Source organism: Ranitomeya variabilis, chromosome 4, assembly GCF_051348905.1.
Source record: "Ranitomeya variabilis isolate aRanVar5 chromosome 4, aRanVar5.hap1, whole genome shotgun sequence".
NCBI classification, from domain to species: Eukaryota; Metazoa; Chordata; class Amphibia; order Anura; family Dendrobatidae; genus Ranitomeya; species Ranitomeya variabilis.
In genome coordinates, this window is record NC_135235.1 from 257,996,230 (window position 1) to 258,012,681 (window position 16,452).

General features: G+C 46.1%; 1 protein-coding gene across 2 annotated transcripts in view; it reads left to right on the plus strand.

Annotated features, from left to right (window-relative positions):
- Window positions 1-11,198, plus strand: part of UBE4B (ubiquitination factor E4B) — a 73,533-nt gene extending 62,335 nt beyond the window's left edge. For both annotated transcript variants that reach the window (XM_077249656.1, XM_077249655.1), the window contains 6 exons: window positions 1,127-1,271; window positions 1,444-1,578; window positions 1,671-1,862; window positions 1,986-2,160; window positions 2,818-2,964; window positions 9,938-11,198. In XM_077249656.1, the coding sequence (XP_077105771.1) occupies window positions 1,127-1,271; window positions 1,444-1,578; window positions 1,671-1,862; window positions 1,986-2,160; window positions 2,818-2,964; window positions 9,938-9,999 (856 nt within the window). In that variant the 3' untranslated portion in view covers window positions 10,000-11,198. The remainder of the gene's footprint in view (window positions 1-1,126; window positions 1,272-1,443; window positions 1,579-1,670; window positions 1,863-1,985; window positions 2,161-2,817; window positions 2,965-9,937) is intronic.
- Window positions 11,199-16,452: the final 5,254 nt, after the last annotated feature.

Here is a 16,452-nt window from a genome sequence, read left to right on the forward strand (position 1 = left end):
CGCTTCGGCGGACGCCAGCCTAGGCAGAAGGATTTTGCAGGCGGCAGTGGTGAGTCTTCTGACCTGATGGAAGTCTTGTTTTTCCCACCCCAGGGACTGCTTTTGGACATCCCATGGTTCCTGTGTCCCCCAATGAGAGGCGATAGAGAAAACAGGATTTTTGGTTGCTTACCGTAAAATCTGTTTCTCGGAGCCTCCATTGGGGGACACTGCACCCTCCCATGTTGTTCAATTCCTGTTGTTCTATGTTCTATGACTGTTCTATGTTCTATGACTCACGTTTACAGTTCTCATGTTTGTGGTTATGGTTTTCAACCTTGTTATTTATCTCCTACTGCATTCTCACCAACTGAAGTGTATAATGCCAGTCGGTGGGGTGTACACTGCAGAGGAGGAGCTCCCTTTTTTTGTGCATAGTGTCAGCCTCCTAGTGGCAGCAGCATACACCCATGTTTCCTGTGTCCCCCAATGGAGGCTCCGAGAAACAGATTTTACGGTAAGCAACCAAAAATCCTGCTTTTGTCCGGGCATGCGCAGTTGCGCTGCCCTTCGAACTTACAGTGCAGGCGCCAGGGACGCTAATGAAGCAAGAGGAGTCTGCGCGCACAGGCCCGGAGTGACGGTTGTGCTGTGTCTGATTAGGGGGGAAAGACCTGCCCCCGGGACGATTTCACGGTATGAGGGGCATATTTTATAAGCGTTTATTTCAGGGTGTGCAGGGGGCATAACTAAAAGCCACCTTGTCAGAATGCAGCATCAGTGCTGCACAAGTGGCTCTTTTAGTTAAACGCCTGAGGGGGGTGACAGATTCCCTTGATATGTGTCAAGGTCTTAAAAGCAGATTTGTTTTTCTGGAGTTTGGATGTTTGGAGGCCGTCAAACACAATTACCCAAGAGTTACTCCACCTAATGCAGCTTGTGGAAATGCCTTGATATTGGTAGAAACATTTGCATGACCGATTAATAAACCAGGAAAACTGAGTGTTCACGTGTCAGATAATCTAATCTGTGTATCTATTGTGTCTCCTAAATCTGCTCATGTTGTGACCTGTTTAACTGTGATGCCTTTTTGATTTTTTGCTTTTTGGGTAAGGGATAGATATTGACAACGCTCTTGTATTTGCAGCTCTGGGAAGCAGTTTGTGCGATACATAAACATGCTGATTAATGACACCACCTTCCTTCTGGACGAGAGCTTGGAGTCCCTGAAGCGAATCCATGAAATGCAAGAGGAGATGAGGAACAAGGAGCACTGGGATCAGCTGCCTCGGGTTAGTGTCACAATGCAGTTTGCCTTCTGCGTCACGGGGCTGTCGGAGCGGAGGAGGGCACCGCTCGGTGGTAACAGGCTCTTGCGTGGCCTGTGCTGTACTGATGTGCCATATTGTAGGAAGTTTGATGATTGTTGCTGGAAGTTCTGATACCATTGCATTTTCTTTTCAGGATCAGCAGCAAGCACGCCAGTCCCAGCTGGCCCAAGATGAGCGTGTCTCCCGGTCCTATCTTGCTTTAGCCACCGAGACTGTTGACATGTTCCACATTCTTACCAAACAAGTGCAAAAACCGTTCCTTAGACCCGTGAGTGCTGCACCTTGGACTTTCTGATGGTGGATCCTGTTGTATACCTCCCTAATCCTTGCCGGTGTATATTCTGCTTCTTTATTCTGCAGGAGCTAGGTCCCCGGTTAGCAGCCATGCTCAATTTTAACCTGCAGCAGTTATGTGGGCCGAAGTGTCGAGACTTGAAGGTGGAGAACCCAGAGAAGTATGGTTTTGAGCCAAAGAAACTTCTGGATCAGCTTACGGATATCTACCTACATTTAGACTGTGCCCGATTTGCAAAGGCCATAGCGGATGACCAGGTCTGTATGACAACCATACTTCTGTTACCTATGGATAGCCGTCTGCAGGCATTCAGCACTCGGATGTCACCGTAGATTCAGGAGCAGAATGAAATGACAAATGCATTTGTGACTTTTCCCCAGAGATCCTATAGCAAAGAACTTTTCGAAGAGGTCATATCCAAAATGAAGAAGGCCGGAATTAAATCTACGATTGCCATCGAGAAGTTCAAGCTCTTGGCGGAGAAGGTGGAGGAGATTGTGGCAAGGAACGCCCGGGCAGAGATCGATTATAGTGATGCTCCAGATGAGTTCAGAGGTATATTATTACTCAGGAAAAAGAAGTGTGATGTTAGAAAGCCTTCAATGGTGTCTGCATTATTAAAGGCATTTAACTCCTTTATGATCTGGGGTTTATATCCAAGTCTTGCATTTGGTGCCGGTGTATGGATTGCTGCCTCAGAGCTTCCTCTGATCACTGCTGTTTACCCTCTTAAAAGCTTCTGTCAATCAAGGGGTGATGATGTGTTTACTTCACAGCTGGATGCCTACTGAAGGCACCTGTCACCGCCATTTTTTGTATATATTGCAATATTGGAGTATTGTTGAATGTGCAAGCATTCCAACGATTGCAGATTCAAGTGTATAGAGGGAATATAAAATATAGTAAAACTGAATTTATTTGTAAAGGACCTTTTTTAAATAATGTCTACAATCACACATGGGAACTAAAAGGAAATTTGCATCCATCAAATGTCCCTAAGGAACACTTCTTCGGTTAAAGGGGTATGCTTTGACGACCTATTCCCTGTAAATGCTAGAAATTAATGTTATAATGGGCCTTTATGCTGCTCAGTAGCTCCCATCAGAATACAGATGGGTATCACAACCTGTAGGTGACGGTCTATTAGGGGTAAATATTTGTATTTTTACACATTGCTTTTACAGAATAATGATTTTTGTTAATCACACCCAGATCCACTGATGGACACTTTGATGTCGGAGCCAGTGAGATTGCCATCTGGGACCATCATGGACCGCTCGATCATCCTGAGACATCTCCTCAATTCTTCTACAGATCCCTTCAATAGACAAACGCTCACGGAGAACATGCTTGAACCAGGTCTGACGCACGCCGCTTCCCTATGTGTAGTCTCAGGTTACACATTTATCACTGTCCAAAGATATCGCATCTGTCCCATAGAAGTGAACAGAGCTGCGGTCACGTGCTTCATTTATACTGGAGACTGTGACCCACATTGCTTTGCCTGCCGCCGGTTTTATCGGTGCAGTGACTCTCTGTAATCTGTCATGTAAGGGAGTTGCATTCCTGTGCCGTAATTGAATCGTTAAGAAAGGCAATAATGGCCACATTTCCTGGCACACCTGATATATAGCCGTCTTAATGTGGCTTTAGATGCCTTCATCAGGGTGTTACCGTCCAGACAGACTATGGGCGGAGGTGTCTTTTATTTCTACAGTTAAATAGAAGACAAAATCTCCATCGCACACAGGTCTGATCTGTATATATGGTCAATCCAAAGTATACGGTATACGCAATAGGGTGTTGCTTAGTGTGGGGCCCAACTGCTCAGACCCCCGCACTGGTCCTGAGAACAAGGCTTTTGAAAAGGAATGATGGTTGCGCTCATGCATTGTCCATGGGACTACTGGAGATAAGAGTATTGCTCAGCTCTGTTCGGCAGTGCCATCGAGAATGAATGAATGTAGCGGAGCACATGGAGGAGTCTGTTTTTTTGTTTTTTTTTAAACTTAAATAAGTGTATTACTAGCTAAAAATCATTTTTGTAATTGTGTTTAATTAGAAAAAAATGCACGTTTTGCTTTCTACAGCCTCTGTATTATTGTCTGTTGCTAGCTGCAGAATGGGTTAACTGAGAATCCATCAGTGAGCTTGTTCCCAGTGTGTGACCAGTTTCCAATTTTTTTTCTCCTATGCCTCATTGGGGGACACAGGACCATGGGTGTTATGCTGCTGCCACTAGGAGGACACTAAGTAATACAGAAAGAATAGCTCCTCCCCTGCAGGATACACCCTCCTTCTGGCTCTCAGTGAACCAGTTCTTGCTTAGTGTCTGTAGGAGGCACTTGGGTCTGTTTCAGACCCCACCGTTTTTATTTTAGCTTTTTACTTTTTATTCTATTTTTCCTTAACGGAGCGAATGGGGGCGACGGATCCTTTCTAGGTTCCGATCTCCCCCGAACCATCAACAGGCTAGTACGTGGAGCGTCCCTCCTGTATCCTTTCCTGCAACATTGGATGCCAGCCCTGAGCTCATATATTACGGGCGACAGTTCCTTCGCGTTTCGATCTCCCCCCTCCATAGTAGGCGACCACATGGAGTAGCCCTCCATCTACCTCTCCTGGAGCCAGGTGCATAGCCGGACATGATATATATGGCGTCCGTGCAGCCCTCCTCTGCATCACCACTGATATAGCGGATGACACATGGTGGCAGAAGCTCTCCACCCCCTCCCTGACTATGGCGACAGTGGATTGAGCACTGGCCCACTGCATTTACCGTGAGTACATTGCGGGGGCCAAGACGCTGGGGGGTCCTGGTCCCCGGGGTATGGGAGGTCCGCACCTGTGTCCGTGGGTGGTCCGCAGTGCGGCAACCCCACGAAGGATTGCAGCTAATGTTGGCGCTAATAGCGGTCACGGCGCTGCAGGCCGCAACCGCAGAGAAGTAAAAAAAAAAAAAAAAAATTTCCTCAATACAGGCCGGAGTTTTGGCCACGCCCACCGGCAGTTAGCCCCACCCACTTTTCCTGCCGCTTCTCGTTCCCTGTGATGAGCTCCCACTTCCTGGTCTCGGCAGCCATCTTGGGACACCCACAGCCCTGATGCTGCAGCACTGCTCCAGCGTTTCCTATCACAGCCCTCAGGACTAGCGTTTTTTCTCTGCCTACACTGCGGACCTCCCTGGGGACTCAAGACATAGGACCTGGGTAAGCTCCAGAAGCATAGCTTAACCCTTCCCCTGCTAGTAAGCGCTTCCTACAGGCTTTACTATGTCTCACCAAAGCCTCAGAAAAAGTCGGGGAAAACCCACACTGTATTTTTCGCTGCATGTACCTCTTGTAATGTATCATTACCCCGAGGTCACAATACTGCATTGTGCACAGCTTGTGAACCAGTGATGGTTCAGGAACCACCTGTTGCTGATACTGAACCCAGTGAGCCTAGTCCCCCTGAGTGGGCTACCTCCCTTACCCGATCTATGGCATCCCTGGCAAAAGCATTAGACTCGTTCTGAGACCCTTCCTCTAACCAGGGCACTAATACGGACGATGCTTCCGATGGTCAGAACCCCTCGTACTCCAGGGATCATACCTTGCCAAGGAGTTCTCACTCTTCCAGGAAAAGGACTCATGCTATATCCCCAGACCATCACCGGTTTTCGGGTTCTGAGAGCTCCATTTCTCTCTCCCCTTCCATCGGGGCTAGTAGAGAACCTGTTTCAGAGGACGATTCTGATACGTCCCTAGATCAGGAATTTCATCACGATCAGGAGACTCTCGACTCTCTAATTGAGTCAGTGAATAAGGCTTTGAGACTTGAGGAGGAACCCTTATCTAAAATGGATCATGCCCTGTCCTTTAAGAGGACCAAACGAGCTCACAGAGTGTTCGCCACTCATCCCGAGTTTAAGCAAATTGTTGAATCTCACAGGATCCGTCCAGATAAACGATTCACAGGGCAGAAGCCCATGGAGTCCAAATATCCCTTTGCCCAGGATCTAAGAAAAGATTGGTCACAATCTCCCCCAGTAGATCCTCCGGTATCGCGCCTGGATGCGAAATCTGTTTTACCCTCCTCGGAGGGCGCCTCTATTAAAAATCCAACCGATCGTCAGATCGACAATATGGCGCGTTCATCTTTTGAAGCCTCGGCGGCCGCACTCTTTCCTTCTTTTGCCACTACGTGGGTGGCTAAGGCTATGACCCACTGGGCTGAGGTCTTGTCTTCAGCAGTGCTGGATACCAATCTTCCCCCCGAGATAGCAGACCTCACTACTCAGATAGCCAGAGCTGGAGATTTTGTAGTGACCGTGTCCCTGGATGCCGCTGACTGCGCTTCTCAAGCAGCAGCAAATGCCATCACCATCAGGAGGTCCTTATGGCTCAGGGACTGGCGTGCGGATTCTACTTCTAAAAAGTCATTGACTCTCCCATATCAGAGCGGTCGCCTTTTTTAGCGAAAAGCTCGACCAGTTAATTTCTGACGCCACTGGAGGGAAGAGTAAATTTCTTCCACAACAGAGACCCTCTCGGCCATTTCAGAACCCAAAACCACAGGCCCGGTCCCGATTTTTTTCGTTACAACTCAAACTGGTCCTCTACTTCCACATCTCCCGGTTCTGGCCAGGCACAACGTGGAGACAGGGGTTCGCAGACCTCTTTTAAGCCTTCCCCTTCATGGAGAGGCAGGCCAAGGCAGCCGGGATCCAGAGGCGCCAGAACGGGCAGACCTTCCACACAATGACTCACTGCGGTATCCGGGGGACACCCTCAAAGTAGGCGGCCGCCTGCTTTCTTTCAGTGCCGCGTGGCTCTCGGTCATTCTCAACGAGTGGGTCCGCGGTCTGGTGTCCTCCGGATACAAGATAGATCTCTTATCTCGTCCTCCAAACCGTTTTTTCCTGTCTTCTCCTCCCAGGGCAAAAGCATCAGAGTTCTTCAAAGCTATAAGCTCTCTGAGAAAAGACGGAGTTATTATTCCGGTCCCTCAAAACGAAAGGTTTCAATGTTTTTATTCAAACCTCTTCATTGTTCCAAAGAAGGACTGTACAGTATGGCCCATACTGGACCTAAAACTGCTGAACAAGTTCGTCAGGGTGCGATGGTTCCGGATGGAATCTCTTCGTTCTGTCATCGCCTCCATGGAAAAAGGCGAGATCCTGGCGTCTACAGACATCCAGGACGCATACCTCCACATTCCTATTTTACTTTCTCACCAAAGGTTTCTTCGCTTCGCAGTTCAGGAAGATCACTTCCAATTCGTTGCTCTGCCCTTCGGCCTCGCCACCGCTCCCAGGGTATTGACCAAGGTCATGGCGGCTGCCGTGGCTATACTCCACACCCGAGGCTTGATGGCGCTCCCGTATTTAGACGATATCCTCATCAAAGGCCCCTCTTTCCTCTCCTGCAAGGAAGCCGTGGCCATCACAATAGATACCCTTTCTCGCCTGGGTTGGAAGATAAACTTCAAAAAATCTTCACCAGTACCGGCTCAGCGAATTTCCTTACTAGGAATGATACTCGACTTGTCCGGGGGTTGGTTCTTCTTCCCCCGGAAAAGATCTCAGTCTTACAGCGAGAAGCTCAGAAACTCTCTCAGCCTCGCTCTCACTCTCTGCGCCTCAGTATGAGAGTCCTCGACAGGATGGTAGCAGCTATGTCCAACTACGCCTCCGTCCCCTACAGCATGCCCTCCTGGCTGTTTGGGACAGGAACCCGTTCTCCCTAGACCGTCGGTTCCTCCTTCCCCAGCGAGTCACAGTCTCTCAGGTGGTGGACATTGAAATCCTCCCTGAATCAAGGGAAGTCTTTTCTTCCAGTACACTGGCTGGTTGTGACGACAGACGCCAGTCTTCTAGGCTGGGGAGCGGTGTTCCTTCATCACACTGCTCAGGGCCGCTGGTCCCCCCAGGAATCACGCCTTCCAATCAACATCTTGGAAATCCGGCGATCAGGCTGGCACTTCTCCAGTTCCATCCCTTTCTAGCAGGTCGCCCAATCAGGATTCAGTCCGACAACGCCACTGCAGTGGCATACATCAACCGCCAAGGGGGAACCCGCAGCAGGGCGGCCATGACAGAGGTAGGCCACATCCTCCGATGGGCCGAGGAAAACCGCTCAATGATCTCTGCGGTTCACATCCTCGGGAATGGACAATTGGGAGGCAGATTTCCTCAGTCGGCAATGCCTCGACTCCGGGGAGTGGTCTCTCCATCCGGAGATCTTCCACCAGATCTGCTGTCGTTGGAGAATCCCGGACTTGGATCTGATGGCCTCACGGCTGGATTCCAAGGTTCCCGAATTCATGGCTCGATCCTGCAGCCATCGGGGCAGACGCTCTTGTACTCCCGTGGCATCATTTTCGGCTTCCGTACATATTTCCCCTGCTTCCTCTCCTGCCGAGAGTCATCAAGAAAATCAGAACGGAGATGGTACCGGTAATCCTGAGTGCGCCAGATTGCCCGCACCGGGCGTTGTACGCGGAGCTAGTTCAGCTAGTTGCCGACGTTCCCAGGCGATTACTGAATCACGCAGATCTGCTATCTCAAGGCCCCTTTTATCACCAGAACTCAGAGGCCCTGTGTTTGACGGCATGGCCGTTGAGTACTGGGTCCTAACCCAGGCAGGTTTCTCTCCAGAAGTCATACCTACCATGATCAGCGCTAGAAAGCTTACGTCTATGCGTATCTATCATCGCACTTGGAAGACTTTCTTTTCATGGTATAGCGACCGAGGACGTTCTCCTCTACATTTTTCCATTCCTTCCATTCTCGAGTTCTTACAAACGGGTTTGGACTTGGGTCTCGCCCTTAGTTCTCTCAAGGGGCAGATCTCAGCCCTGTCTGTCCTCTTCCAACGCAGGATTGCCAACAGATTACAGATCAAGACGTTTATTCAAGGAGTCTCCCATCGTGCGCCCCCCCCCTATAGGATGCCGTTGGAACCATGGGATCTTAATCTGGTCCTCGGAGTTTTGCAACAGGCTCCTTTCGAACCTCTACAGGAGGTTTCTCTGTCTCTTCTTTCATGGAAAGTTGCTTTTCTAGTGGCGGTCACCTCTATTAGACGAGTCTCCGAGCTGGCGGCTCTGTCCTCTCAAGTTCCGTTCCTGAATTTTCATCAGGATAAGGTGGTTTTGAGGACATCCCTGTCTTTTCTACCGAAAGTTGTATCCTCTTTTCATCTCAATGAGGAGATTGTCTTACCGTCACTCTGTCCGGCACCAGTCCATCACATCGAGAAGGCCCTTCACACACTGGATTTAGTGAGAGCTCTTAGGAGATACATCTCGCGGACAGCATCTTTCCGCAGGTCAGATGCCCTATTCGTGCTCCCGGAAGGACCGAGGAAAGGGTTTCCCTCTTCCAAGGCGACAATAGCCAAATGGATTTTTCGGCTATTCAAGAGTCCTACTGAGTCAGAGGTCTTCCTGTCCCAGCAGGGATTAAGGCTCACTCCACTCGGTCAGTGGGTGCGTCTTGGGCCATCCGGCACCAAGCTTCGGCAGTACAAGTTTGTAAGGCTGCGACTTGGTCCAGCCTGCATACCTTTACAAAACATTACCATATTCACTCTCCGGCCTCGGCAGATGCGACCGTTGGCAGACGAATTTTGCAGGCGGCTGTGCCGCATCTGTAACTTGTGGGTACAAGCAGCAATTGCAGTTAATTTTGTTTCCCTCCCAGGGACTGCTTTAGGACGTCCCATGGTCCTGTGTCCCCCAATGAGGTGTAGGAGAAAAGGAGATTTTTGTGTACTCACCGTAAAATCCTTTTCTCCGAGCCAATCATTGGGGGACACAGCACCCACCCTGTTAGCCTATTGGCTTTGGTTTTTTGAGTTAACTTGGTTTTGTTAAATATTAAGCTCCTACTGCTTTGTTACTGAACTGGTTCACTGAGAGCCAGCAGGAGGGTGTATACTGCAGGGGAGGAGCTATTCTTTCTGTGTTTACTTAGTGTCCTCCTAGTGGCAGCAGCATAACACCCATGGTCCTGTGTCCCCCAATGATTGGCTCGGAGAAAAGGATTTTACGGTGAGTACACAAAAATCTCCTTTTAATTTTTTTTTTTTTTTTAAGCTCCTTTCAGCTGATTTATGACCACTTAAAATTGAGGAAACAAAGAAAGTGGGGCAGATTTTTTTTTTTAATGATGCCCAATTACAAAAATTAATTTTAGCCCCAAGTGCATGCATTTAATTAAAATGTGTAGTGGTGCCAGCGATCGGACCCCCAGATATACGCAAGTTCCTCGCCTATGCTTAGAATAAGTATTATACATTTTTTTTCCCCCCATGAATGTAAAATCTTTTGAATACTTTTGTTTCAGTGCCAGAACTTAAGGAGAGGATCCACGCGTGGATGAGAGAGAAGCAGAGCGCCGACCAATGACGCGGCCGTGAATCACAGAGAGGTTTGTCATTCTGGAGACCACCGCAGATGAAACTCTGTACATATATTTAACTAATGTCACGCGCATCGACAAGCTCACCCGGCGAGGAATAAACAAAAAGGGGATTATATTTTCTTTACGAGGGCCGACAGTTACAGTCCGGAGACCGTCGGGCTCATCCGTGCCAGAGAGCAGACGGACGGGAAACATCAAGACTTCACTACAAGCTGGCGACAAGTTGACTACAACAATGTATCAGTCTTTTTTATATATATATATAATTTTTTTTATTTTTTTTTTTTGCTGCTACATCCTTTTTTTTTTTTTTTTCCTTTTTTTGTTTTCCTTCACCCCTTTTGTTCTTCCCACTGGGACACCAAGCTGAAAAGATATTGAAAATATCTGAAAATCTGTATTTGGGATTAGATCTATATATTATTTTTTTTTTTGCCACTCCCGTCGTAACCACGTCCCTTTCTCCGAGATGCGCTATTCTAATTTTGGGACCTGAAGCAAAGTCTGATTTGTGGACCGCTCTTTTATGATCTGTCTGTATAATATATGATATATATTACCAAATATATATTTGTATATTATTTTTGTTTTAAGCTTAGCGACTGCAGATGTTTTATCACAGGCTTTAGATGCTTTTTTTTCCTTCTATTTTTCCTTCATGCATTCATGTGCAAAACATATATATTTTTTTTTTTTTTCGAAAAAGCAGCACTGGGATTTGTTTTTAATTGCTGACTTGAGATTCGAGGGAGGTAACTGTTTGCCAGGTTACACCCCAACTTTACTTTGCACCCCCCATCCTCCTGCTTACGCGTGAGAGGATAATTGCCCTGTATGTGAAATCTGTTTGCACCTATTGTTTAGCCTTACCAAAGTGATTGGTGCCAGGGGGACTGGCATGTGCAAAGGTTTGCTTTTTTTTTTTTTTCGTTTTTTTTAACGAAACCTTTTTGTATTACTGCCCTCCACGACATACTTGAATTCCTGTGCTCTCTTCATGTGGAATGGCAGGAAACTTTTAAAATGAAACTTGTAAAAAAAAGAAAAAAAAAAAGACGTGTGTTCTCCCTTTCCTTATATTTTCATTTTTTTCCTGCAGAATTTACTTCCTATTTCCCAATGAGCTATGGAGTCTGGGAAAGGAAAAAAGAAAAATAAATCAATAAATGATGATGACATTGCAGAGACTGTGTCATATCTTCATTTTCTTGCAATTCCATTTCTCACAGGGTCGGCCATGATGCATTAATCTCACAGACCCCCCGTGTGCAGCGGTGGATGCATCTAGACTCCTCTCTAGCCATTGTATAAGTGTAATTTATCACAACAAGAGCAATGCAGGTTGCATCACAGAAAATGTCCAGTTGCGGTGAAAAATGTCATGTAAGTGACGACTTATCGCCCATCGGTGTATAACCTCCTTCTCCATTGCCACCGATGTATAAGTCTGGACCCCCGCCATGCTGACTGTCTACTAATGCCGGATATAATGGCTGGTGGTGCAGAGCTCACTGATACCAGCGTGGTCCTGTATTAGGAGCCTCCGGGGGTAACAAGTCCGTTCATAATGTTTTACCCTCCTCTGTCTTCCCCCATCTTCTGTGAAGGGTTATTATTGAGAGGTGGAAGGAGCAAAGTGATGATTTAAAAAGAGAAAACACAGTAGTTTGACAATAAATGGCTTCACCCAACCACTAACCATGAGTGGAGAAAAAGTTTTGGTGTTATTCATATTCTCTGAAAAAGGCCAAGAAAGCAAAAATTCTGCCGGGGTATGTAAACTTCTGAACACAACTGTACACTTGGGGCAATGGCAGGAATAGTTGTCAGTATACATTAAGACTTAAACTCCTTTTTATAATATGATCTTGGTCCTCATTTACTGGGGATTTTCGGTGGGGTGGGAGATGGAGCTAGATGCTCCTCGGTGTCTGTGTGATACAAGGCCCATCCTTATGTGACAACCCCTTTAAGGCTAGAAAGTTTTTACTTTGTAGTTATAGGAATTTGTATAACATTAATGCAGACGAACGTGCGACGATGTAGTATCCATATAATCCATGTACTTTGTTGCAGTGGAATGTAGCAGAGCTGATTGTGCTGACCGTATTAGTGTAGGTAATGCTGCGTGTTGGACGTCGCTGCTGTGCCTCATGTCTATGAATGGTTTGCTGAGTAGTAAATTCATCACCGAGACCTTAATAAAACGCAGCGGTCATCGCCCCGGTTATTAATAGTTACATGTGTGAGAGGTGACTGGTTCATACCTCTGCCTGCCGGGCTGTGGGAGCGGAGAATACATGGGGATCCGTGATCAGGAAAAGGAAGAGATACAGGAGGTGCGGTAAGTGTTAATGCTGCCAAATTGTGCTGCCAGCCTGGGTAAAATGACATTATTACTGTAGGGGTCACTCTCGCACAATTGGGGTACATTCACACAGACTCTGCAGTACAAGATTCCAACAAATCTTATCTACATAGTCCGGCAACATTTCGACGCTTTTAAAATCCGATTTCTTTTGGAGAATTTACTTTTTGCAATGCATGGAGTAAAGTCTATGGCAGATCTACCAAGTGTGAACATACCAGAACTTTTTGTAGCACTAATCACGAGAGCATTCTGGTGGCACGGTTACTGTACAGATTAATAATGGGTCAATATTTAGGACACAAATTGGTGGAACTATTCATGTGCTTCTATTTTCGGGGGGCTATCTGTCTGGCACAGTTTTTGGGACAATATTTTGTGAATTCTGATGGAGCGGTTGTAGTCACATTTTCGTCATTCTGCTACATGATGCGTCCTCTACACGTCACGGGTTTGGTTTGTACCCCAGGATCTTCACACCAGACTTGATGTCTACAGCAAATTCCGTGTAGAATTCATTTTTATTGCATTTTATTTGCCGGAACGTGTCCCCATTCTGGAATGATTAGTTTATCATGTGACTGTATGTGGAAGTGGCGAGCGATAAGGCTGGAGATCATACAGGCTTATATTATTACAAGTCAGGACAAACACAAATCCTCCTCCATAAGAAGCAATTAACCATTCCCTCTACACCAGGGGGAGTGTAATCCCTGTTTAGCGGCTTGTGGCTGCAAAATAAAAGATTAGCGGCTTGCATGCAAATCATTCAGCGTCCCCTGTACAGAATCCCAGCCCGGAGTCTGCATTGATCTCATCCTGACAGTAAAAGGGTCACCGGGGAGGCTGCTTCTGGCAGAATCCAACGTGCTGAGCCGACTAATAATGCTGCGCCGTCCAATTCACGACAGAAGACTCCAGGAAAACTCCTTCCTGCAACTTAATTATATTTGGAGCAGAAGACGTATCTGCAGCGACACAAGTAGATAAGTGTAAAATGCTCTGCCGTCATTGGCATTGCTGAAAATTAAAAAAAAAAAAAAAAAAGTTATGGACCGGTCTTCTGTTTTGCATTTATTACTTATGGACCCAGTGTGTGAAGAATGGAAAAAATCAATTTACAGTCCTGTATGATAAAGGAAAAATATGTATTAACATATGCGTCCATGGCCGCAGACCAAACAAACCTGCGTCGTCTTAAGCCTCATTCAGACGTTCGTTTTGTGTTTTTTTTCCACAGATGTGGACTGATTTTCATCAGTGTTTGGTGAGTGTCATCTGCGATTTTCATGTAAGAAATAAAAAAAATAAAGCTTCTAAATACAATATTTAATAATGGGTGGCACACACAGATGACATTGGTGTGCTGACCGTGATATTTATGGTTCCATGGACTTGTGTGGAAGACTATAATACATGGCATCACGCCATGATTTTTTTTTTTTTTTTGCACACCCACGGTCCTGAAATAACATGGACATGAAGACTGCACAACAAGACTACTGGATGCATGTTGTATCTGTAAAACACAAACATGTAAATGAGGCCTGAGCTTATGCTGCTTAATAGCAATTCTTAGATGTGCGCGGAGTTTCCTCCCTATTTTTCATGTATTCATTAAATTCTGTCCTTGTGCACCTGCTCCTTGGTGCATTAAAAGACGTTTTGGATTATTAAATGTCCAGGAGGAAGCATACTTCGGTGCCAAAACCAAAAATAGTGGTGCTTATAGATATGACCTACCATAAAAATTCATGGTCAAGAAGAAATAAAAGGTGGAGATCATTCGCTGTCTCTATTCTTCAGTTACATGGCTCCAAAAAATCTCATGGATTATTATCTGTACTTTCCAGTAGTACAGACAATTTTTTGCCCTTGGGGATTAATACTGCAGCACCCCAAACTCTACATCTCCGGGGTCACTGAATCTTGACATAACCTTCATTTAGAGCGGAGTCTGGCTACCCTGACCAGCCATGGTCTTCTTACGGATATGAAGAAATTGCATCATACCTATATTCCGCTTTTTACGTTGAGAAAGGTGCCAAAACTGGTTGGAACAATAAAGAACCATTTTGGCATATTAATAGTTTCTCATTTACTACAGCACAGTCCATACGACATGATACCGTACTCTACTGTGTTTCATTCTCGACTTATGTCAATCAAATTGTCTCCAGAGAATGGATAAAAAATAATCATGGGCGTATTTCATTTTATTTCAGTCCTGATTCTAATTTCTCTATGGAATATCATGGTTTCCCATACACAGCGAGATGGATTCTTGCTCTTCATTCTTTAGTTAGCACGTAGTAAGAATCAGCTGCCTGGAAGACATATGGCAGTACTGAGCAGTGTAGATATGAATTCAGCTCTGGGTGAGGTAAAAGACTTGTTGGAAAGCCCAGCTTTATATTTCTGTGTCTCCCTTTGCTTGTTCCTTCACCTCTCCCCTCTCCATAAGAAATAATGGCTTGTGTAGCCTGACAGCTCGCTGTGCTGTTAGTACCGTATATCTTCTCGAGCTGTTTTTTGTTGTTGATTTGTTGAGTTTGGCAAGTTCAGTGTGAAGTGGAGAAAGAACTTTGATATATTGCAAAGTTTCTTCTATTCCCCAGTTTTGTTGATGTATGCAAAGTCTGTTGATAGTACAATTCCCTCTAAAAAGACCAAATTGCAATTTTTTTTTTTTTAACCCCAGTGCCTATATAATTTTTTTTTTTTAAAGTGTTGCCGTTTTCCAAGACCTATAACTTCGGGCTTGTTTATTGTGGACTAAGTTGTATAATTTTGGGGTATAAATGATTGACTTGATCACCTCTTATTTTGGGGGAGGGTAGCTAATGAAAAGTGGCAATTACAACGAAAAAGTGCGATTAGAGTTTTGATTCTTGCTTTCTTCACAGCATCTAATTTGTGGATTAAATAATTATATATTTTGAGAATTTTGTATTTTGTAAATGTATATTTATGGATGGGTGAAGAGGGCAAATTATTCCAACTTTTCTTGTAAGCTTTTCAATATATATAGAGAGAGGACTCTGCTCCTTTGCCCACTCCCTATACTGTAATACATTCTCCCCATAAATCGCTGGGGAGTTCTGATATTCACCTTCTGTGCCATTAGAGGCTGCTGCGCTATCTATCCACAATTCTTTACATTACAGCACTGCTTAGCTGCTGTTCTTAATTGCTGAAAAAGTTTTCTTTTTTTTAACCCCTTAACGACCGCCGATACGCCTTTTAATGGCGGCCGCTAAGGGTACTTAAAGGGCCACTGTCATCCCCCTCCAGCCGTTATAAACTAAAAGAGCCACTTTGTGCAGCAGTGATGCTGCATTCTAACAAGGTGGCTCTTTTAGTTTTTGGTTCAAGTATTCCCAAAATAAAGCGTTTTGAAACTTATCCAAAATACCTGTCTTTAGCCAGGGAGGCGGGTCCTCACTCCCCAGCTTGAACCGCTACTCTGCCGTCACTCCAATCTTCAGTGGCTTTCGGCGCCGCCCCCTCAGTGCTGTTTACGCTTCAAAACCGGCGCCTGCGCTGTGTACTACTGTGCTGCGCAGTAAGCTCTGGCCGTCTGACGTCCCAGCCAGGCTAGGGGGATTCGGGGACCCTAGCATACTTACCGGTGTCCCTGGGTCCTCCTGCGTCCTCTCCTGCCGGCCGGCTTCTTCCTATGGAAAGAAAATGGCGGGCGCATGCGCAGTGCGCCCGCTCTCTGCTGCCATCTGCCGGCCGGCAGGAGAGAGGAGTTGGGGCTAAAATTAGGGTTAGGGTTAGGTCTAAATTTAGGGTTAGGGTTGCGGCTAAAGTTAGGGTTAGAGTTGGGATTAGGGTTTGGATTAGGGTTGGCATTAGGGTTACGTTTGGGATTAGGGTTAGGTTTGGGATTAGGGTTAACGTTAGGGTTGGGATTAGGGGTGTATTGGGATTAGGGTTAGGTTTGAGGTTAGGGTTGAGATTAGGATTAGGGGGTGTGTTGGATGTAGGGTTCTGATTAGGGTTATGGTTGTTTAGGGGTTAGGGTTGCGATTATCCTTAGGGTTGTGATTAGGATTATGGATCG